Here is a 24,401-nt window from a genome sequence, read left to right on the forward strand (position 1 = left end):
CACATTCGAGACGAAATACCATCGTTCAAATTCAGCGAATATAACTGGCCGCTTATCGAATTCAGATAAGCGAGATAGAAGACACTATGAGCATGTCAAAAATAGATGTTTGTTGCATATTGAATCAAGATTTAGGCCTCGAGTATGCTAACCATATGTTGAGCGACGTGAGTTGCTCATGGTAGAACAATAACATCGATTCACAAGTTGACGGCCACAATAGTAAAATTGCAAGAATAAAAGTCTTATTTGCCGCATATTCTCTAAATCTAACTTCCAACGATTTTTACTTGTTGTCAAATCTCAAAGGCATTTTTCGGGGAAAAAGATTAGAATCAAATCAAATGACGAGGTCACGACGGCAAGAACTGTTACACCTGCTACGTTAGTAAATAAAATAAAATCGCATTTTGCAAAAAAAAGAAATTAATTTTTCTTACTTAGACTGGAAACTTTTCAAACAACCGTAACTTCTTTCTTGCTGATCACATGAAAATATTTAGTCCAAATTTCTCTGTTGCATTCACAGCAACATCGGCATTCCATTTATAACAACAGTTCAAAGACTGCACTTACTCCTCACATGTACTTCTATGTAAATTTTTCTATGCCCATGCCGTCTGCATCAGCTATCTACCTGTCCACTTAAAGAGTGCTCTTAAACACATCAAATTTCAGATGAATGTGTACTCATATGAATAACATCCGGAATTCATACGAAAATTCTCTTCAACATTTATTAAAGACTTAAATCAATTCAAAATGTTAATAAATTCGTTGCAATTATGTGATAACATTGGCGCAAGTTATAAATATTAAAGATTCGCCTCGTGGTGAGCACAGCTTTTTTATATGTTGTTACGCTCTTATCTCATGTGAGATTTGTTTATTAACAATTTCGTTCAGAAATGTTTTATAGACATGTGCAAGCAAACACGTATCATCCGAATAAAAACATTTCTTTTCCAATTTCATATTTTTCAGGAAAAAAAACCCTAAAGATCCGAGAAAGTATTTTCGCACGATAGACATAAATTATTTAAATATCTCCCAAATATTTATATAAACACATCAGTCGCAGCTGCAACAATATACTAATGAAACTTATACAAAAGGCTGAGAAGAATAGTAACGTTATTGTTGTTTATAACACAAAAATTTACATCTGAAAAATACAAAGTTTATACATTTTTATAAAGTCCGTAGCGACTCGGAGGAATAAAAGAAGAATTTATAATTAAAATACCAAAGGATGAAACCAGCGAGGATTAACATTTATTTTATTAAATAAAATGAAATAAAGCGAAAAAAAGTGAAAAGAAGTCAAATAAATCTATATTACAGTAGGAGACGGTACAGCCGAGTGTACGAATGATGGCTGCAGTGCAAGTGCGCGAAGATTTACGAAGCTCGTCGGGAGGGACGATGACCAAGCCAAGCAAAACTTCTTCTACTTTCGAGAAAAATAAAACTAATACATTTTATACTGAAACTTCCATCTGGCCGAGTAGTATTTCATATCCTCAGCCCGCCTATAACTCTTCACTTGCATTGAATACGACACCAACTGCATGGATGTTTGGCGACAATAATACCGATTTTTATTACCAAGAGGCAGAAGAGCATTGTCACGATATCGATGTAGTCAGTAATACCTCTTACGGCAATATAACCTGTGAATCACCCATTGAATATGCGGTACCATTGTACGGCTATTGTATGCCTTTTCTCTTAATCATCACTATGCTATCTAATTCGCTAATAGTAGTGATACTGAGTCGTAAAAAAATGGCCACACCTACAAATTTCGTACTAATGGGTAAGTATTAAAAAAACATATTATACTCATCCCTAAAAGAATGAAGAAGATCCCATAAAACAGGCGCCTGCTCATAATCAGAATGAGATTTTAATAAGTATTGCTAATAACTTTCTATCCACGCGCCCGTTTGCCACGTACGTTGCCAGACAAAAGCCTAAAATAAGAAGCTAATATTTGGCAGAGTTTTGGGCTTACTTTGCGTTTACGGATCAACTTACACCAAAAGTCGGCTTTAATAACGTGACCCTTATGAATCTGTCAATTCTAACGTTATAATGATATAATGTCCTTATTCGAACGTATTTATCATACTTAGGTTCCTCCTAAGTCCTAACGAAACAAGTAAGAAACTTAGTCTAGTTCGGCTAGATTTTATTGCCATAAAAAAGTGAATATGATAAAATTTATCCTTCACCATATTACAACACAAACAAATATTGCTAAGAAAAATTAATCGAACAAGTCGTGAAATCCGCCGCGATTAATTGAGAATTAATGCACTTCGCTTTACGCATTCGACTCCCCGAGACCTTTTATTTTATACCCACATCGCTGGCTTTGTTAAGAAACTTATTAATCCACCGCGTGCTGGTGTCCGCCGTATTTATTCGAAAATCAAGCCATTCTCAGGCAGATAATATATATCTTCATTTGAGGAATGTACAAAATAATTTTAAACATTCGATCTTGTTTGCCTTAATAACCATACCATAACCATTAATAAGCATAAAACATTAAAAATGTGAAAAACACGGAAAATGTAATCACATGCGACTTTGTGAGGACATGGCCAAATTTTTCCATTTTTGCGCATAAATAGTAGAGTTTCTCGTAAAGTAAATGTGCAAAGTTTCACACCCTTCTACCTTTTCTATCGGAGTTAAGTTCAGTTTACGCCGCACTCCGGACTTTTACTTTGTCCACTTTCGCCGATTTTCAGTACCAATCTGTGTGCATAAGCTTCTGCCAAATTTGAGGTTGATATCTTCATTTTTGCGACCTGCCGAGTGCCAACAACACACACCACGCAGACACACAGGCACAAAGGTACGCAGACGAACACACGCTGATCAAGACCATGTATATACTTTGTAGGATCTCTTAAGCTTACTTCTGATTGTTGGAAACATTATGACAAGATGAGTACATCTTCCTTACTTTAGTTGTCGATATAAAAAGAAACTAGAATTTTCAAAAAGGAATTCATTCACAAGACATTACTTCATAGTTTTCCGTAAACTGGAGAATGTAGAAAAGATTCCGTTCTTCATCCAAGCTACTGTCCATTCATAAAGTTAGATGTGTGCAAAATACTTTATAATAATAATACTTTAGTGAAGAGGATTCGATGAATCATGCTTTACAAAAGGACTATGCGTAAGATTTGTTAGACGAACGCTGAAATGTGCCTTAGCTATATGTAGACCATGTCTTAGCGTTCGCATATTGCATCCCTCGAATCTGTTGCGAAAAAGTTCTTCTTGTTTGTCTTAAAAGATGCGCCTTTGGACCCAGATTATCACCTATAGATTTGCGTTCACGTAAGAGATCTTGGTTTTACCTGCTCATCTAATCACATGATAAAATTGATAAACGATAACATTGAGTTGGTAACTTTCCTAAATGAATTGAACGCGAACATTACTGCCCGTCCTTTTAGAGGCTTTCTTTTCATTAAAGTTCAGCAAAATTATTTAAAACGAGTACAGTTTGAAAGTTGATCAATTTAAAAAAACCTGCATACGAAACGAATCGTAAACACATGGATTTTCTGATGCATAATGATAAAGAGATTACTATTATTTGTCTCTTTTTGTTTTAGCACATTGTATGCATGTATGATGTATATTTCATAAGAGAGATTGGTAAGCGCCACAGAGTACCAAAGCGCTTACTTAAAAATTCACTAAAACAAAAACTTTGACTAAGTAAATTAGAAAACATAAGATGTTATGTTAGACGACATACATGTTCTCGCTCTCTATTCTGCCGTAACATCCCTTATCAATTCCCATCGATGCCAACTGCCCTAGATGGAAATCTCTTCTAAGGCAAATAAATACACATATGAACTTAAACACGCACAGAAGAAAAGAAGATTGTCTTTCTTTCTTCCTTTTTTTTTTTTTTATTATTATATTTTTTATTTCTGTTGCAAATCCCTTTAATATGCACAATACTCGCAATATGCGTGTACATTATATTTTATTGCAAATAAGAGTTTGTTGGGGTCTTTTGATTGAACTATTATGTGCTAAGTTAAACAATAAAAATATCATCACCATAGTCGTTGTTGTTATTATGGCTATTTGGAAAAAAAATAAAATAACAAAAAGAAATACATAAAAATAAAAAATGAAAAGTGAAAAGTGACAAAAAAAAAAAAAAAAATAAACAAAAAGTAAAAAAGTAAAACGCCTGCTTTACAAAGGGTAAGAAGAAGTAGATGAATTCATTCACTACCCCAGCGCGCTCGCATTCATTGAAACTAAATACATTGAGTATTAAGTGAAATCATGTCAAGCTTCATTTTGTTTTGTTTCACTTTATTTTGTCTTGTTTTCTTTTCTCTTATCCATTTTGTTTTTGTTTTCACTAACATTACACAACTGCATATAACATGACATGTGTTTACTAAAGGATGTGACAATAAATCACAAGTATGAATACACAAATATCACGTTATTTATCATGTATATACATATAACTTGGCATTATTGTGTATGTATATGTTTGCATACAATGTCACACATAAACACATTCACATATATATATATATACCTTTAATAATGGTGTGAAGTTAAGTGAATTTTAAGTATGGTTAAATAAATAGAAGACAGAGCGAGAGGGAAAAATCGCAGTAGTAACAAGTATATTACCCAGAGTTGATTTCATGCTTCTCTAAATAAAATGGAAATTTTGCATGAAATATTTTTGAAATGTTTACGATTACAACGTCAAGACTCTTGCAATAGTTGTAGTTATTGAGTTAAGAGATCGATAAAAATTTAAAATTTGCAATAAATTTATTTAAAAATCTACATCAACAAGGAATTCATGTAACAGATAAAAATGTTTTTCTCAATACACTACTGTGTGTGCGAAAAAGTGGTAAGACATGTAAGATCTTTTCTTGATTACGTAGCTTTGTCCGCTAAGTTGAATGTACATTGAATGCAACGAGTAGACTAAATGTGAAGACAATTTTAGAAGCCATCATTATCAAAAGTGTTCACTGGTAATCGAGGTGAAGTGAATTATGATGATGATGAATATTTCGCCGGTCAAGCCTTTGCAACGAAATATTCTTCAAGTGTTATGCGTAATATGCGCGAAGTTATTTTTCGAAATTATGTATGAAAAAGTTTAGATACTTGTATTATCATATTAAAGTTGAATTTTAAGGGGACTTAAATGCCTGTTAAGAGCTTTGACTTTCTCTAAATGCCTCAAGCGTTTTCGTATAGTCACATAAAAGTGAATGGGATTTATCCCATTTTCACCTTTATGTCCACTTAAATAAGATTTTTTTCTAAAAAGAAATTTTTTATATAATTCTTGTGACGACCGCAACTTTGAATCTAGACAAAGTTTTCCTCTCATATTACGCTGTAACGCTGTCACATAACTGAAAATGTGTACAAGATTTCGGCTAAAGCAGACTTTAGATTTAGAAGACGCCTATCTATGATAGTAAAACAAGTTGCATAACAGCTTACGCATCTGATTGGCGAAACCTTCAACGCTGTACAGTTTTCAACAAAGACGATAGCCCTACATGGACTAGCAATTTAAGGCGCTATTCTCATTTTATTTTGTATGGTAGGCCGATTTACTCCTGTTTCAACACATACAACTGCATACGTGCAGTACCTTGCATTATTTTTGGCGAATTTGAAGTCAGTCTTAATTTAATCTTAATGATCGGGAGAATGTCTGTTCATTTCCTTCAATGGACAGATAGACATGTCTAGATCGTTTTTTAAGCTCGATATCAATCGGGACTATACATGTACTTTAAAGGGCCTTTAAGGGTACTTTTCGAATTTTGCAAACATGAATAACAGCATTAATAGACCTCCATCCTTTCGATAAATGATATGAAAAGAAAAAAAAAAAAAAAAAAGAAAAAAACTGTGTCGGTATTCTTTATGCGCATTTTTAATGTCATAAATTCCGTTTACTGCGCATATTCACTGAATATTAAGTGATGCGTATATTAGGTGAAATTTGCATTTGCCTAAAACTAACGAACTAAAAAAATTGTGTTTTCATCTCTTTTGTGGTTTTCAAGTATATTCTCATTATTTTCAAATTATCTTTACATTACATACTTTATATAATTGAAATTTAAGTACTTAAGCAAACCGTATTTTATAAATTTATTACATAATGAAAACCACTTGAAAATTGCAAGATTTAATACCAATGAAAAACACATCACATAACCAAAAGTAAAAATTTTATGAACCGGTAATGAGCAGGTTGATGAGGTTTTTATCTATACAGCGTAATGTCTAATACATAAACTACAACGACTCATAACAGTAAACTTATCTACACAAACAGCATTGGCAACTATTAACAACATGTGGAGAATGTACTTGTTATAAAAAAAAAAAAATTAAAAAAAATAAAAAATAAAAATGGAGATAGAAAGAGAGAGAAATAGTAATTAGTTTTTTTCATAACCACTTCAAAAATTGTAATATGTTTGTCGAATTTTTCTAATGAATAGAAATAACCGAGGGAGATGCTATAAATTATATATGCTCTTGGTCAGCATAGATAGCACGATTGCTTTAATTATAATTCAAAGCCTAAGTTTGAAAATCAGCTAATACGGCTTGTTTGGTAACATTCCCTATGCAAGTTTCCCTATATGAATCCGAAGGCAGTCTACGTACTAAAAACATGACATTAACAGAACCTTTAGGGTAGTGCACCTCAGTTGCTCTGCTCAATTAGTTGTTGCTTATAGGATTTCCTAAGATTGGGTTCGTGTCGCTGGAGTAACTTTAAGTATATCACATCTGTCTGTCGCTCTCAAATGTAGCTGGTAGTTATTCGCTTAAATCCGAAGTTTCTTCGAATGGAATTTTTTTTTTTTTTTTGGCACAGAACTCGACCTACACGGAGTTTAGGAAAGGCAACATTGTGCACACTTCTATGTGATAAGTTGGTCATGTCCTCTCTTGGGAAATAATGAGAAGCCGCTTCAACATTTTCTCCTTTCAACGGTTTAGAAATGCATTTAAAACTGGATGCACACTGTATTGTCTTCAAGCTGCATTTATGCCAAACGAAATGGATGTTAAAAATAAAGCGCCTATTTGCGAAAGTGTCTACGATAGCATTGTCAATGTCGTATCTATGTAAGCCTAAATATTTTAATATACCGTGATTAGCTTGTGCTCGCAGTTGTAGTGAGTGCTCATTCAATAAAGGTAAAACATTTGCCGACTGAGCATGCATATCCCCTGCTGTGGCCGTTCGCCTTATCATTCGGTCGCTACTTTTTTCTCCCTGGCCATCATTGTACTTATATACACATGGAAAATATTTCCTGAGAGACTGGTCATAAAATTTATAAATATATTTATATATGTATATATATATAATTGTGATAACAGAGCGAGAGATTGCAGTTATATGTGTATAAGGTGTTACGAGAGACAACTAATCGAATTATTTAATTCAATTATTCTATCCAATTTTAATTAACTCAATTTCAACTAATTAGCCCAAAATATTGATATCCATATGCGTACTTATTAGAAAAAAGCTAAAGAGCAAAATATTTAACATTCTGTTTCATAGCTGAGAAGCAACGCACTTAATAAAATGTACTCGAATGGCGCTGGGACATTTACGTCATTAAATGTAAGGTATGTTCCGACTAAGGATTGCCCAGGTTGCATGGATGTACTCAAAATCTCAAACCGTTTAAGCGGAACTCCCTTTTCATAATCTTCTGGATCTTTTCAAAGAAGTGTCTATCCATTTCATGTCTATATTTTTTCTTTTAAAATTGCACTTGGTAGTTGTCAAAGTAAAAATTGGTACAGTGATATATTTTGACCCAAGGACAAATCATCATCATCAACAGTTCTTAAAAAAAGGATAATGGGAAAAATCTGTATTCATAGTCTGTAGATTATTGAAACTGTCGGCCTTGTCCGATTGTAACTTTTTACTTTGTTGTACAATAAAGTCTTCTAAATGATAACATTACAGTATTTGAAATGTAGTTGATTTGGGACAAAGCTTTACTCTTAATAGTCGTACAAAACGTATGCATAAATTAGATATGTAATAATACTTTACAACTACAAATCGTTCAATATTTCTTTTCTCGGTAAGAATACGGGAACTTATTTAGTTTCAGTCTGTATATATCTGTGCTTTCTGAAATCACGATTACAAGCGCAACATTTTCTATAGAACTTTATTTCAAATTTGTTTTCTCACTTTCTTCAAAAATCACGTAAATCGACTCTAGAGAGGGGAACCAGGCATGTCTGCTTAAAGCCATTTTGGCTTATTTGGGTGATCAAATAAAGTCTATATATGTTTGTCTTGAGATGAGAGGAAAACGGCATAAGACATCAGTACGTTTTCTTGTACTCACCAGGGAAAAGGATGGGGTAATGTTCATTTTGTCATTATGCTTGCAACACACAAAACGAAGCTTCAGAGACTCTATAAAATATACACATACATATTCTTGTTCAGTGTCAAATTTTGCTTTTCCTTTTATTTTGAATATTTGATGCACGATTCTTAAGTAAACGGATGAAGAACGTGGTAATGTGCAGTGGAATAAAGTGGAAACAAATGGAAATTAAAATTTTATCGTCAATATTCGAGAAGTTCGAAGTGTATCAAGCAGATCAGAACCATTTTTATAACAAAATATTCAGGTGGCTGTGACGAACATCTGGTTGATAATTGTTCGGAAGTATCTTTGGGCAGACCGTACCCATTTTTTAACCTCGAAGTTTTAATCAGTCGATGAAACTTTACAATAAATTTCAGCATCCCATCTAAATTTTTGCGTCAAGTTGACCCATTTTAGTAGAAATAGGTATCTACCATCCAGGTATTTTTAGGTATATTGATGTAAATAAAAGTCACCAAAAAAGTTTTTAAATTTTGCATCCCATACATCGGTTTTTTTGAAACCGAAAAGTTGACAAATTGATCCGTTCGATAGCTGTAATGCTAGCTGGTATAAAAAAACAAGGAAAAACTGTACACTGGCTTGACCTATTGGTTGAAAGCGAGTAGGCCAATTAAGAAATTGATTTCGAATCGATTGCCGCGATACAAAGTGGATCTACCTTAAGTCTTTCTGAGTGTTGTATACATTCGCACAAACTTTATATGCCCTTCTAGTACAAGTGATGCAACGCATAACAATTTTTTGAAATGGAATATCAAAGAAAGAGAAAACATGTACACAGAAGTTTCATTCAATGTAAGGCGAATTTTATTTCCATAAAATATATATTAGTTTGGGGAAAAAGAAATCCATTATTTTTATATAATAATATATAAATATATAATTTTAGAGTACTTTGCCATTTCTATTTCTGGATCGAACGCTCAGGCGGGTCTGGTTTAAATTTACATTACCACATTTTAGATTGATATCGGCCGCCTGTCATGAGTTGAAATGTTAAAACTATCGTGTTTTTTCGTAGATCCGTTTGAGGTCGTATCGTATTCGTTTCCTAATCTGATCTGTATGGCCATCAATTAAGAGCTTAAGACAATTTGAACGGATGGATTGAATGGTCAAGTTAAAGATCCACATTATTATTTATAAACTTTTCACCATCGCCGATGGACTTTGCCTTGGCAAAGGTTATATCCTTTAAAAAAACGCCAAAAAAAAAAAAAAAAAAAACAAAAGAAAATTACTTTGCGTGAATATAATCCGTAAAGTATTTCTTATGACAAGTACATTAAAATTTTGTACTCATCTAATTTTAATTATCAATTATTAATTATTTTGGTGTAAAATGGATATACATTCTTTACATTAAATGTGCAACGAATAAGCCTTTGTTCTTATTTTAATTTCCGTAAAATACGATTTGTGATGAAAATAAAATTTGTAAAATATGTGGTTTGTATCCCTTCCATGCCATACCGCTGCGAAGAAATAGTGATTACGAAAAATTCTGAATGGTTTGCTTTATTAAATATTTTTATGAATTTCCTCTGTTATATTGCATTTTGAGATAGTTTGGTATTGTCGTGTCCTTATTGTCGTTTCTATATTGTTTTTTTAGCGATGGCAATTTGTGATATGCTGACCATAATATTTCCGGCTCCTGGCCTTTGGTATATGTACACGTTTGGCAATCACTACAAACCCTTGTATCCCCCATGGTTATGTTTAACGTATAACATATTTCATGAGGTAAGTAAATGCAAACATTTTAAAAAAGAAGTCAAACTAGAGCAACTAGAATGGAAAAACTAAACATTTCTCATAATTTTAAGGTTAAAATAATCTTTATATCGAGGCAATGAAAATGATATATTGCTCTTGACCTTTCGTCGTGTAAAACAAACTAGAATGCTCGCTAGGTACTTCTCAGAGATCAGTGGACAATTCTAAGAGGATTTAAAAAATCCCATTTCTCCAACCGTCGACCGTACGTCAAAATAAGCCTTTTCGCGAAAATCGAAATGAAAATTTCAAACTATTGATGTAAAATATCATTACGAGCGAGATCGTAAGCGCTTCGAAATGCTTTTCGCCACAAACTGCAGTTAGGTGCTTTCCTATATAACCAAGTAATCTGCACCTCCGAGTACGGTTTGAAACGAAAGCGAGGCAAAAGTCAACAACTTTGGTATATACTGGCCGTACAGCGCCTGAGATTACCGCGACCGTTCTTCCTTTGACCGTGCTGCCCTTCTTCAGAAAAGTGCAAATTAGTAGGACTTTCCCGCAATTACTGACATTCTTACTTTTGAGTCCGACGTACGTAAGCAGGCACTTCAGGCATTTCGAACGTGTCCTGAGTCGTTGGTTACAAAAATATCATTCATTTACGGATCATATAACACATGAATCTGACGACAACCAATTTGAAGGGCTCAGCATTTGCTCATATAGATTTACATATAGGTGATTATATATATATATATATATATATATGTTAACATACAAGTTTCCCGCTATTTAAGTCTTACACAGACAAAGTTTGTGTATTGTTTGTACCGATAATGCTTGTAATCGGCTGTTGCTTTGCTTGAAGCACCATTGACACAAATTAAACGTTACGCAATGAAGAAGCCGTATGTAGGCATAACGCGTAAACGTAGAAAAGCAATTTCACTGAGCTCGGGGAGAAATGTTTGCTTAGCATAGGGTTAATTCAAAATTTTTGCTTCTTATAAAAGTGATTACATTACAAGTTAAAAGGAATTCTTCATTAGAAGAATAAAGAAGAAGCATTATAATTATATGATATATTGATTTCTCGTTTTCTTTACTCAACAAACATAATTTTGTCTATTCTCTTGCTCTTGCGCCTTATCGTAAGTAGACTAGTAATGTAATGTTATGTAAAATGTGTAGAAAGAAGAAAGTGCAACTCAAACTATCGCACTTTGAATACATCACGAAATTTGTCACTGTCAAAGCGTATATATGGAAATTTTCATATCCATAATCACACACATATACCCACATATACATTTTGGCGTATTTTATACATTAAATACATAAAAAAAAAATAAATAAATAAATAAAAATAAAAAGGAAAAAACTATAAACTAAGTCCTGACATATATAAAAATTTCTCATTTCGATATGAATTTTGCCATAAAATGTAAAAAATTTAAACAATTAAATCTGCTATAAAAACTTTAATCGAACGTTTACATGAAATATTCATATTATAAGCAAATTAAAACCAAATTTCCACTTTATTGTTTTACATCGTGAATGCACTTTATGGAAACATATCTTTTCATGCAAAAAGCGTTCCCCTACAAGCTACGCACCGAAATAATGGAAATTTGTAATAAAAACTATTGGAGCGAATCTTCAATTCGCAATAATCTTCAATAATCCAACATATAAAAATTGCCAGATTTTGTATTCACGGGATTTATTTGATCAATACTTATGCAAATGTCCAGATCAAGTCCAGATACTATAAGCAATAAATTGCTGATTTCGCAAATTTGAGAGTTTTTTCGAGTTATAATTGAGTTTTTCAAATATTTCGTTGAATTACACAAATTTTATAAACTTATCAAGAGCCAAGGTGAACACTTTATTTCAATTTAAGAACTAAAGGTTTAATAAAGAAAAATAAATGAAAACATTATTCAACAGCCTTCAGCGTTCTACACTTATGCATATAAATTTTTGCAAAATAAGCCGTGGTCCGATTCGAACCATTTTCATTATGTGCTTGGGCCAAAATTCGTGCGTGTAAAAAATTTCATTAAAATATCTCAAAAATTGCGGCCTTTAGGTTGAAAAAAAAAACGAGATGGACTGGCGGACAGAGTATCCCTTTTTGAATCGACCGATGTAACAAAAAAAAAAATGGGCCTCTCTCAACTTTCTCTGGGGTTTGTGCATATCACAAGTTGTGTAGGGTATAAAAAGAGCGTAAACTTGCGATTTTAAATTGCATATCAAAATTAATATCCAATAACTCGATTATTTCGCTAATTTGGTGTAGTAGCATGCTATTCGCACATTTACCAACTCGAATAACAATCGATGCTGTGGTGTTCAAACCTAATATTTGCTTACGCTAAGGAAACTTTACGCAAGATGTCATCGGCCCATCCAAAGCACATACAATGCAGATATCTGAGCAAGTGAAACAAAAGAATAGATCAGACCTGACACGTATCTCGAATATGCATTGTGCAAAGTTTTCCATTTTGCGGGTACGCATCAGCTCTAACACAATTTTTCTCCATTTAGCCAAAAAATTCCATTTATCCAAACGTTTGTAGAGAAGATATTCTTCTAAATGAAGCTGTCGTCTTTAAATTTGCCAGAAACGTTGAAAGTTCCTATGCGCAGATTGGTATTGAAAAGCAGATAAAGCCCACACGCCTACAGTGGATAGAAAGCTTAAATTTTCTATATAGAGCTCCTTATTCGCGCTTTCACTATTAGCGGATTAAAAAAATACGACCAATTCCTATATTCGCGGTTATAAGTTTCTTTATTCGAGGATTAATCCAGGCCTTTAAGCTCTACTACATTAGAGGAACCTTCAAAATCATATTGGATAATATGGAATGTAATCCTGATATGAATGCTATGGAATGCAGGAAGCAATTTGACATAGCAAAATGCATCCTAAACGTAAAAGAATCATTGAAAGACTTGAAGCCACACACATTGAAGTCATGCTGGAAGAAACTGTGGCCTGCTCTGACTGCTGCACTGAAAATGACGAAGAATCTGTGAAAGTTCAAACTTTCACTACAAACATAGCCGAAATCGCGAATGGAATAGGACGAGATGGGTTCGAACAGATAAAATCAAGTGACATTCAAGAATTGCTTGAATCGCAAGATGAAGATTTGACTGAAACCGGCTTGGAGGAAATGTTCAATTCACAGCCCATTGAAGAAGCGGCTTCAACAAGCACTGGATTTAATTTAAAAAATCTTGTCGAAGGTTTAAGAATGGCAAATGAGCTACGCGATTTCTTTATGAACATTGATCCGTCTATGTCGCGAAGTCTTATTTTTGAAAGGCAAATTGCTAATGCGATTGCTGTGTGCCAGTCTGAGTTGAAGGAGCTTTTAAAAACTGCCAAGCAAGAGAAACGTACAAAATTCTGCAAACCATTGCCTCAGACTTATGATAATTAATCAAAATGTTCAAAAATTTCAATTAAATAGATTTTTTTTACTTTGTCACCTAGGGACATATCCCCTATAATCCCATATAAATTGCCATTCCGTATTCACCGTTTCTGTATTTACAGTATATTATTTTATGGACATGTACAAAAATGGAAAAAATTGGCGACGGCCACATAAAGTTATAAGTGTTTACATGTTAGACAAGATCAAATGTTGATAATTGCAACCCTGACCGTGCCTCATATGAAGATATATTTTTTAGCTAAAAATGGGCTGATACTAAAATAAATATAGTGGGAGCCACATGGGGGATTGCCTATCTTCTTAGCTGTACAATCGATTGGGTATCAAAATTAAAGAACTTGCAGAGTTGAATGGGGCGAACTAAGTGTGTTAAGCCTAAAGTAAATGTTGCGGACGGTTGTACGTGGCGGATTCATTTTTTCTCCACGATCTCGTCGAAATAGGTATCAAATAAAAGGATTCGAAAAATATATATAGACAGTAAATGGTTTCTTGTCCATAAACTACAATAGACGAACGATATCCTTGGTTCGTTCATCGTGGACTTTCCAATTTTCCTCTACAAATATAGAAATAAATCAGCCACGCCCACGTGTTATTACAGAGTAAAAAAATTTAAGTTTTTCCTTTTTTTATTCTTTTTTTCAATAATGATGATGAATGTAGGAGATTAGGGTCGCGGCCGAATATAATTATCCTAGTTGTTGTTCATTATTTATTAAGTTATTTTTATAATTTGCGCCAACAATTGTTTTTTTTCATTTAAACGCTTGCAAGTCATTCAATAATCAATATATGTAATATCTCCTACGTATTTTATTAGCCATACGACCTTAAGGTTAAATGTTTTCTTTTTTTTTAGAATCAAATTTAGCCCAAAAAGCGTGTCAGCCACAGAGCCTCGGAAGGAATGCTCCTTTGTTGCCATCGTTTATACATATTTGTTTACATTTAAATGCATATTCAGCACGATTCTTCAACATGACTTAATCTATTGCGTTTCAATCCGTTCGAAACAAAAAATTTCCGAAAATACGCTTTTCCTCAGGATATTCTAACGGCCTCACTCCTGCATATTTAAAACCGAAAAAACAGCCATCGCATGTAGCTCTGATAAGTTGCTTTAAAGAGAAATTCAAAAGCCGGGCGGCGCTTGTTGAAGTTTCATGCCATTTCGAGTATTTTCTTACGAGTTGCAATGACGTTATTTTTACAGTTTTCAAAACAATTGACAAATCACCATATCGTATGTTAACTTAAAATCCATTTGCGCTGGGAAAAATATCGTTCGATGTCACTATTGACTTCCAAACTGTTGCTGACAGCAATTTTTCAACGGTTTGTTGACGTTACACAAAATCCCGCGGATACCGGTCATGATGAACCCTCTAAACAATTAAAAAATATGTGTAAGAAAATGTGGAAAAAAATTATTTTCGGTAGGCGTAAAATGAAATTGTCAAACATAGCTAATATCCTTCAGATGTCGAGAGAGTTTCTATTCATCATTTCCCATGAAAATTTGGGTATGAGAACGAATGAGTACCGCGTTTACTCGCTATGAAATAATAATATCAATCAAATTCCAGTTTCGAAACGCTTGTTAAATCAATATAAACTCATTAAACGGACGAAACTTGATGCAACACTACGCTCCTGAATAGAATCCATAGCACACAGAGAGGAAATGCTAAACAAAAACAAAAATCGCTCAGAAAGTTTAAGGCCCCAACCGGCGATGACAAAAGCGTTCTTTCGCCGCAAAACACTGACTCCAATGGTGAAGTTGCAATTAATTGAAATTCATGTCACTGCTCTAGCCATTGTAGCAACGTTAGTTCCAAAAAGTATGCCTCAGGAGTAAAGATTCAAAGGTCATTGAAAATAAAGAAAGGGGATACGCGTTGCCGTGAATGTATCACTCTGATAGGCATCCATGTTGAGAAGTAACATCGAACTATGCGAACTAAATGTTTTTCATTAATAGTCCCGGGAATTAATGATCAAGGCATTGATTAAAGAAGTCTGCCAGCACAACACAAAATTCATAAATATTCTTTCTCTTTAGCGCCACTGATTGCACTAGGGCCTAGCAAACGCAGAGATGCCGCACAATTGTCAAGATGCCATATCACGTCGCCATTTTATTTAAATATCCTATGTCCAAGGTTGAAAAACAATTGTGGAATAAAAAAATAGCGAACTTTTTTTTTTTTTCGAAATCGTAAAAATCGTTTAAGGCATACAGCAATAAATTCCTGTCGCGCAGTAAAGATTTTATCCTCTTTAAATTAACGCGCTTTTAATGTGTTACGGTACGTAAGATGGAAAACAGTCAACATTTATAGGAAGCGAGAGAATTAGAATGATGGATACGATCTTTAAACGGCTTCAAGGATTAAAACAAGTTAAAGTTTTTAATTCTTGTAGGAGGAGCGCTTTGAAAAGTAAACTTTCGTAGCCAAAATTTCTTCTGTGTTATTTTCTTGTAAACTAACATTCATCCTAAAATATCACAAATTAGACTTCGCTGCCATGTAAGGGCTAAGCTTTTGCAAAAACGTTTATACACGAGAGAGTCTCACTTCACATTTAATTAGTATTCCGAAATATTATATTTCACCGCTCTTAGGTTGCGAAGTGAAAAATGCTTTCCAATAATCGACTTTTTTTAAAACACGGCTTTACGGTTAGAAAGGCTAAAAACATGCCTCTAATGTAATCAGTTTGCAGAGGAATACATTCTTCGATCACTCATGCCTCTATGTCAAATTTCATCAAAATATCACGAACATTGCAAAACACATGTGGAGGCCTCAGACAAACATATATATGGCATTATAAAAATTGAATCTAGTTCAGCTCCTACTGCGTGTTGCATACGCATACTATGGAAGAGCAAAAGGTCGTCTACACTTTTCATATCACGTTTGATTGTAAACGAATCTGCATCGACTTGCAGCCAGATCCAAAATAGGAAATATTTGAAATTAGCCAAGGAGGGTTTAATTTTTGGAGTACAACTCATAAAGCTGATACGTTAGTCTACGCCCGAAAGCATTCCAGTTAAACGCCTGAGCCTTATTCTTAACCACTATTGCTGACGCATATCGGTGTTTAATAACGCGAAACTCAGCGTTATGGGCCCGTATTTTTCTGCTCCCTAAACGACTCTTCACTGACATGTAATGGTCACGAAAAGAAGGCGTTGTGCTTGCCGGTTGATCGTGGTGAATAATTTTTGTAAACTCTTTAAAAGTTTTTTCTTGTGCATATAATTGAGCTCTTCATCTGTCTTCTTCTTCTTGTGAGCCCTGGCTGCTTGGGTACGGCCCTTCGGGGAGTATTCGTGGTGGTTGTGGTTTTCACTCGTTCCTTGCCAAAGTGGAACAAATCGAGGTGCGGATAGGCCTCAACACTGACCAGAGTGGGTTTATTGAGCCATACACAATAAACAATCCGGACTCTGGTGCTATTTAGGCCCCTAGTTTATAGGGATTGTCTAACTCGCCAGGGAGCCTGGGTTACGCTTAAATAACCCGCGTGGCTTGGGCCACCGTGGGGTTAAGCCATCAAGGCAGGTACCCACGTGAAACCCATGTCGCAATTACTGTCTTCTTCTTTATACTTATTTCACATTTACTAATTTGGACCAAGTGTACGGTAAAATTTTATGTGTACACACTGTTCGCCTTTCGTCAATGCTTATTTTTTGTACAATTGATTTTCTTCATCTCGCACCCGCTGTGAGGTATTTAATGGTCCAACCATCTGGTGTTGTCTCACTTAAGTGAAACGTTGTCCCAGCATAAAAATCACTCATTTGTTCGGTAATTGCATGAGTGCGAAAAAATTGAACTGTGAAAATTAACTAAGGCGTTATATGAATATTTTCTATTTCAATTATCAACTCACGCAACAGACAGATAGAAAGATATGCAAACAGACGTAAAAAAAAAAAAGAAAAAACGTTCAGAAGCCGTACGAACGTACAACAAAACTAATGATAAACGATGATAAAGAATCGCAGATGAAATGACGCTTTGTCGAGTTTTCAATATACGCTTCTATACATTGTTAACGCTATGACATAATTTTATATTCTCCATCTTGAAGTGCCGGGGACCTAACCGTATATTTGTATTTAAAAACAAAAACACTTTTACTAGCACTTATGTCACCAGCACAATTAATCTAATCTTTGTTTTCTTTCCTTTTTTTCTCTCTCTACAGATATTGCCTACTATTTGTCATACAGCATCAATTTGGTTGACGTTGGCTTTGGCTATACAAAGGTATGTAAAAATTTTTGTTTGAATATTTTATTTATTACCCCACAAGAATGTTAAGAGGATAAGGCGAGCTGTTAACAAATGAACCGCTCGAACAATTCACTAAACAAATTAAAATATTTTGTGCAATCATTTCGGTACTGCGTTATCGTTTGCATGGAAGACATGGCTTCGGCAGTGAAAATTGTTGGCACATCTTTAGACCTTGCAGCACTTGTCGACTTAAGGTAGATTTAATTATTTTTCACCTGAGTGTGCGTCTCTCTGTCTGTCTGATGTACATCGAGGGACTTTGTATGTATGGTATGTGGAAATTGATTGGATTGCACCATTTCTTGTGGCCGCCCTCTCCACCTAACATCTTATTTTGGAAAAGACATTATATAGGAAAAATTTGTCATTTTTTAGATTCTTTGATAAAATTTTTGAAAAATATTATTTTCACATACAAAATGAATATAGAAAATATATATGGAATAGGTTCAGTTCCCCCCCCATCCGCACCCCCTTACTCACTAACTACTCAAAACAAATGAAAATTTTATGGAACGACCGAGATTAAGTTTTTTTTTTTGATTTTAATATGAGTATTGGAATAGCGCTTTGGAATAGCGAGTTGACGTAAAAAGTTATATTCCAAAATTTGAACCACGCTGTTGTTTTTGTCGCATATCCGCACAGGTCATTGATTTTATATGATGGTAGTGAGATTTAATTCTTAATATTTTTACAATCAAAATACTAGTGTAGAGTATTTAATCACCGAATTCGCCCGATTACAGCAATTTAACTTGTTTAGGGTTATGGTTGAATATATGATTAGCCACCATATGCGATGAAAATATTTGTGAATTGAACTCAGATTATCGCAGATTTTTCTATAAATATCAAAGTAAAGTACAATTGTATGATTGGCATGGCATGCACCTCATATATGAGTATGTTAAATATATTCAATAGAAGGAAAAGCTCTAACTAAATACAGCCAGTTTGTAAAGACAAACCCGCAATTTGTTTTAACAACATTTTATTTTTATATCCTTCTTCGTAATTATACGTACATCGGTTTATAATTTAGTTCAGTGACAAATTTATTGCAATCTTTGAAATACCTACGAACTCTACTCGTATAGGTTCGTATTAAAATTTAATAACGCAATGGCACTTAGCAGTGGTGAGTAATTAAAAAATTCTCATTCGAATATCCTTTAAATTCCACTGTTTCGTTATTGTGACATTAACGTGATGGAAGATAATGCCTTTTCTTCGTCCTCTAAGCTTATATGCATTCATATGATAGGTACGTACGGTCAAGTCTCCTATCATGCGTTCTTTTCGTTATGCGATTACCATGAAACGAGGCATTTAAAGGCGTTGGGGCAGTGTTGTTATTACACGTTCCGCCAAAACTCAAATGGCTGTGGAAATGAAACAATTTATCTGTGGCTGCACTTATTATTATTTTAGACTTTTATTACGAGCTATCAGAGAATGTCGGTGAAAATGAACAAATAATAAAGCATTGCTTTCTTTTCATTTAAGATTTCGCCAACAAGTCGGTCAGTCGAATCATTTAATTTGTATTAATTTTGACTTCCTTATGACTCGGTCGACGTTATGACGTTTGCACATAATGCTATATAACTTAATCTGATTTGTTTAATTCTATATTTGTCTTAAAACCGGTTTCCACAGCAATCAAATCCTAAATGAAATTATGAATTTAATATGGATGAAATGATGGATTTTGTTATAGCACGCTTTCCGTATATCAAAGCGATATGAATTATTCGTGCTATAATTTGCTTGACTGTACACAAAATTTATCGGGTCGCGGGCGATATATATATGCGCAATGAACAGTAAAAAGCAACAATAACAATAAAGAGAATATTATGTTCGTGTGTGTGGTGAAAACTTTTATACTCACGACCTGATTTTTGAAAAAAACACACACAGCATGGACAAATTCTTCCATTCTTGCGCGAGTGTTAAAGGATCACCCATAGAATATCGAACAGCTCATATAGATCGGGGACAAAAGAACGTATAGACGGATGAATCGGCGTGCTTAAATCGATTCAGAATTTGATTCTGACTGCAAATGTATATACTTGATGAGGTCTTTAAAGCTTTCTTTGACAAAGTAAATACATCCCCATCGTTCGATGGTGGTTATAAAAAGCGTTTTGCGCTTTGTGAGCTTAATTTTTGAAAAATTTTCACTTAAGCTCTAATCTGCAATGTCTGCCTCGTATAATTGATTTAATGACTTTAAACTAGCGTAGGACTGGTGAGATGGTTAGTTATCCAAATGCATTGTTTTTAAAATCATGTCATTGTCAACAGGTTACATACGCTTTTTTGAACTTACTCTGTTGGATGTCATCAGCTATGAAGATGGCGAACTTTAATGTCTTTTAGAGCGTCAGTAATTGAACAATAAATGACCGCCTTATTCGGCTAAATCAACTTTTCGCGCAATTTATGCTACCCATTACAGGACATTGCAGAGAAATAAGATCAAAATATCCTCATTTTCCTTTTTGGTGACGACTATACAGTTCTTATTAATATATTATTACTAATTATGTCATCCTTCATACAACACTGGATTAAGGAACGCTTTTATGTCGTTACATCTAATAGATGGCTTAAGAGTCGCTAAGCTTTAAGCCGTACTGGAAACTCCCGTTAAAAAGGGAAAGAAATATCGCAGTTTAACCCGGTTTTGTGCGGGCTTTTATGCGCTTTTGATTTCTACGACTTGTTTTGCGCATCTTTCTCGATCCGAAGTATATACGAACCGAGGGAGACAGAAAGAATGTACGTGTCTTGGACTACGGCGAGGCGTGTCGAGTTATATGTTTAAGATACAAAATCAAAATCTTTTTCAATGTTTCCATGTATAACTCCACTATTTATTTTGTCCTGCAAGTACTATCTCACCACTTCGTTAAGCTTTCATATATTATTTCATAATAATCTGCAGGTGGAACAGTTTTTTATGCGGTGCCAGTCTACTGCATAAAATAAATTTTATTTAATCCGCTGAATGTTTTTTCTTTTGCAGCTTTTTTCTTGCGGTCCCTATTCGTCGCAAAAACTAGATGAACCTGAACAACACATATGTTGATTCAGTTGGAAAGTAATCGCGGTTCAGAAATGAAGTAAACTTCGGCACACTTTATAGTATCATTTTGTGCAAAGCAATAATGTCACGTAGATTTTGCCGGGAAAAGTTCGTCGTGTTTGTGAACTAACCATTGCCTGAGAAACGGCTTTAAACCATTTGTACAAAGTTCGATATTAAAAAAGCTCAACATTTGCGTGCCTGCTAGTCGCTGCTAAAGAGAAAGACAATCAATCAGGTTGCCTTTAAATAAATTAACAAGCGGCAATGAAATGTGGGTCATCAGGGTCATCATATGGAGTAACAATATGTCAACAACTACAAAGTCCAGCTTGAACCTAACTATATATTATAATACAAGACTTTGGGTTGGCTTGACTTAGCAGAAACTGAATCGTGACTCATAAGACTGATTCAATATATAGTCTATCAAAAGCTAATGCGATTAAAGCGTACAACTGAAGAGGATTGTCATGCCAGTCATGCCCGATTATACGCATTTGTAATGACTTGCCTAAAATTCGGAGAGAGATTTTTTAACGTATCCATCGAACATTTCGTCTGATTATCATTTTTTTCGCTTTATGCAGATCTCTTGTAATGGTGGTAACGTCGGTCCGCCAAAGAAGTCTGTGGAAATCTCTCAGTTCAGTTTTTCACTCAGTAATCGTGGATGTGCCATGTGGATGGTGAGCACAATTGTTTCAATAGAAACATGGCAAGAAGATATCAATCGCAATGACTCGTATTGCGTTTAATAAAAAGTTCATTACAAATATATCACAGAAATGTATTTAAATTTTAATGAAAAAAAAAGTCGCAACCGTTTTCCTTGACTTAAATAGTGCTAAGGTAGAAGTTTTTATGTTAATAATGATCTGTTGGCACAAGTGAAGAGTTTTGCAGTGTGTAACAAATTTCAATTATATATTTTAATGATTGAACTTCTGTCGTAATTCTATGTACGTGGGGAGTTTACCAGAATGTAAATGATTGAGTGTTTTAGAATTTGCGCAAACTTTTGGGAATCGAGCGAACGTACCGTACCACTGGTTCAAAACGGAGAATTTAACAAAACAAAAAAAGCAATTTCTCTAAATTTTTACTTTTGTTACAAAATTTTTCTATCAAGATTTTCTATGAAAGTTTGCGATAAAAAAGAAAAAGAAGAAGAAAACTTTTTAAATATTCGATTAATTTGGTTGAATTGATGGCGTAGAATAACAACGGAGCAGAGAAAGCAAACTAAACAAAAACTGATTTAAAGCACTTTTTAATTGATGTTTTTTTTTTTTTTGCCAACTTTTTTATTTCTTCTTTTATGCGCTTAGCATATACATTGATTGCTTTCCGATACCAGTAGCCGACGTTAATGATTATTACGTTTGCTGTGTATGTAATGTTTTATTGAATCAAATATTTATGAAATGCATAAAATATGTGGAGGAAGAACCGCACTGTGTAGTTCAAATTCGAAATGTTAAGCCTTTAGTGTTTGCAAAATGGAAGCGAATGCGTAACACAATCAGTTCGCCTTTATTTTACTCTCTATTTCCATAAAATCCATTCAATATAAATTAATATTTATGGCAAGTAATACAATTTGATGTACATATGGATGTGCTCGTGTAAGTGCGCGTGTTTTCAAGTGTCAGGGACAAGTTGGTGGACACATTCTTTGTAGTTATTTAACTAACTAATACGGCTTGTTTGACGGGTTAGTTCTCGAGTATCTCTTTAGCTGCTTATGATTATAGTGTGTGTGTGTGTGTGTGTGTGTGTGTGTGTGTGTGTATAGACATAAGATTTCTTTCTGTCTATGTGGTTGTCGTTCGCAATCACCATTTGAAATTTTTATTGATTCAACAGTTGGGTTCACTTTATGACGGCATTATAAAATGCTAACAACTTTTATTAGTATTTATTTATTGATCATTAAACACATTCATCGCAATCATGCTTATGTTTTCTTTCGCCCTTATTTACGTTTCTTTTCAGATACATTTATGTCTGTCATGCTCCTATGGCTCGTACTTGGTGCACAATGCCACGTGTTAAACGCTGCACTTTATATATAACACTAGTCTCGATTTTGCATCAAAGCAGTCGTTTCTTTGATCGAACTTATCTACCGTTAAATATTATATGGAACGGCGAGCCAGTTGAAGTGTGCACCTTCGATTACTCTGATTGGGTGCAATACGTCGGCGTAGATCTTTATTTTACAATTTACTTTTTATTTCGTGTACTTTTCGTCCATTTGATACCGTGCATATTATTGGTAACATTTAATATACTTCTCTTTGCGGCGATGCGTAAAGCTCAGGAGCGTAGAAAACTTTTATTTAAAGAGAATCGTAAACGTGAATGTAAGAAACTGCGTGAGACAAATTGTACCACATTGATGTTAATTGTGGTGGTAACGGCTTTTCTGGTAGTCGAAATACCTCTCGCTGTGGTCACTGCTATGCACATTGTCGTCAGTCTAAAGAAATTCACTATGGACTATAGCGTGATTAATGTTTTGATTATTTTTACAAATTTTTTTGTGGTCGTCAGCTATCCATTAAATTTTGGTATTTACTGCGGCATGTCCCGGCAATTTCGTGAATGTTTTAAAGAAATTTTCTTGGGCCGTATAACGGTGAACAAAGATCAAATGTCGAAATATTCAATTGTGAATGGTCCCCGCACTTGTACGGCCACCAATGAAACTGTGCTTTAGTAAAAATTGCTGTTGGGGCCGTTACGCAAAAGTTGGCAACATCGTCGTCGCAGACGACGTTCAAGTAGTGCTTGCAGCGCCACCACAACAGATATTGGTTTTTATGAAACAAATATTGATAAAGTGGTAAGCGAGATCGACGCCAAAACCAAACGTCGCCCTTCGAGTCGTAACAGTGAATACCAACAAATTGTGGTTATGGATGTAATCAACGAAGACAAGGTAACTATTTAAGTTTAAACTTATTAAGGCCATACATATATATGTACGTTTTGTTAAATTTTTATAAAAATAATAACTTAATAACTTTTTAAAGATTTTCTACATGCGTATTGAACTTTTTAAGGAGTACAAAGAAATATTTGGAAAAATTTTATTTTTTAACTTAAACGCAAAATATTGTACACATAAGTAAAAATAACAATAGAAAAATTATCTGTTATTTGAATTGGATCGAATTTTTTATATCGATGTGAACTGCAAAAAAATAAATATCTCAACCACAGCTGGCATGGAATTTTCCATTCAAAGCTT

At 34.2% G+C, this 24,401-nt stretch overlaps 1 protein-coding gene across 1 annotated transcript; it reads left to right on the forward strand.

The window, feature by feature from the left end:
- The first annotated feature begins 992 nt into the window (after positions 1–992).
- LOC119637133 (sex peptide receptor) lies at positions 993–24,291 on the forward strand. Its single transcript, XM_038032973.1, has 4 exons — positions 993–1,819; positions 10,123–10,253; positions 17,951–18,012; positions 23,141–24,291. The coding sequence occupies exons 1-4, from the start codon at positions 1,372–1,374 to the stop codon at positions 23,865–23,867; spliced, it is 1,368 nt and encodes a 455-aa protein (XP_037888901.1). The 5' UTR covers positions 993–1,371; the 3' UTR covers positions 23,868–24,291.
- The last annotated feature ends 110 nt before the right edge of the window (positions 24,292–24,401 follow it).

This window comes from Glossina fuscipes, unplaced genomic scaffold, assembly GCF_014805625.2.
Source record: "Glossina fuscipes isolate IAEA_lab_2018 unplaced genomic scaffold, Yale_Gfus_2 43, whole genome shotgun sequence".
Taxonomy (NCBI): Eukaryota; Metazoa; Arthropoda; class Insecta; order Diptera; family Glossinidae; genus Glossina; species Glossina fuscipes.

Bases quoted from the DNA above. Each gene is read 5' to 3' on its own strand.
- LOC119637133 (XM_038032973.1), top strand. From the start codon at position 1,372: ATGATGGCTGCAGTGCAAGTGCGCGAAGATTTACGAAGCTCGTCGGGA. The intron at 1,820-10,122 runs GTAAGTATTAAA...TTGTTTTTTTAG, and splicing joins TACAAATTTCGTACTAATGG to CGATGGCAATTTGTGATATG. The intron at 10,254-17,950 runs GTAAGTAAATGC...CTCTCTCTACAG, and splicing joins CGTATAACATATTTCATGAG to ATATTGCCTACTATTTGTCA.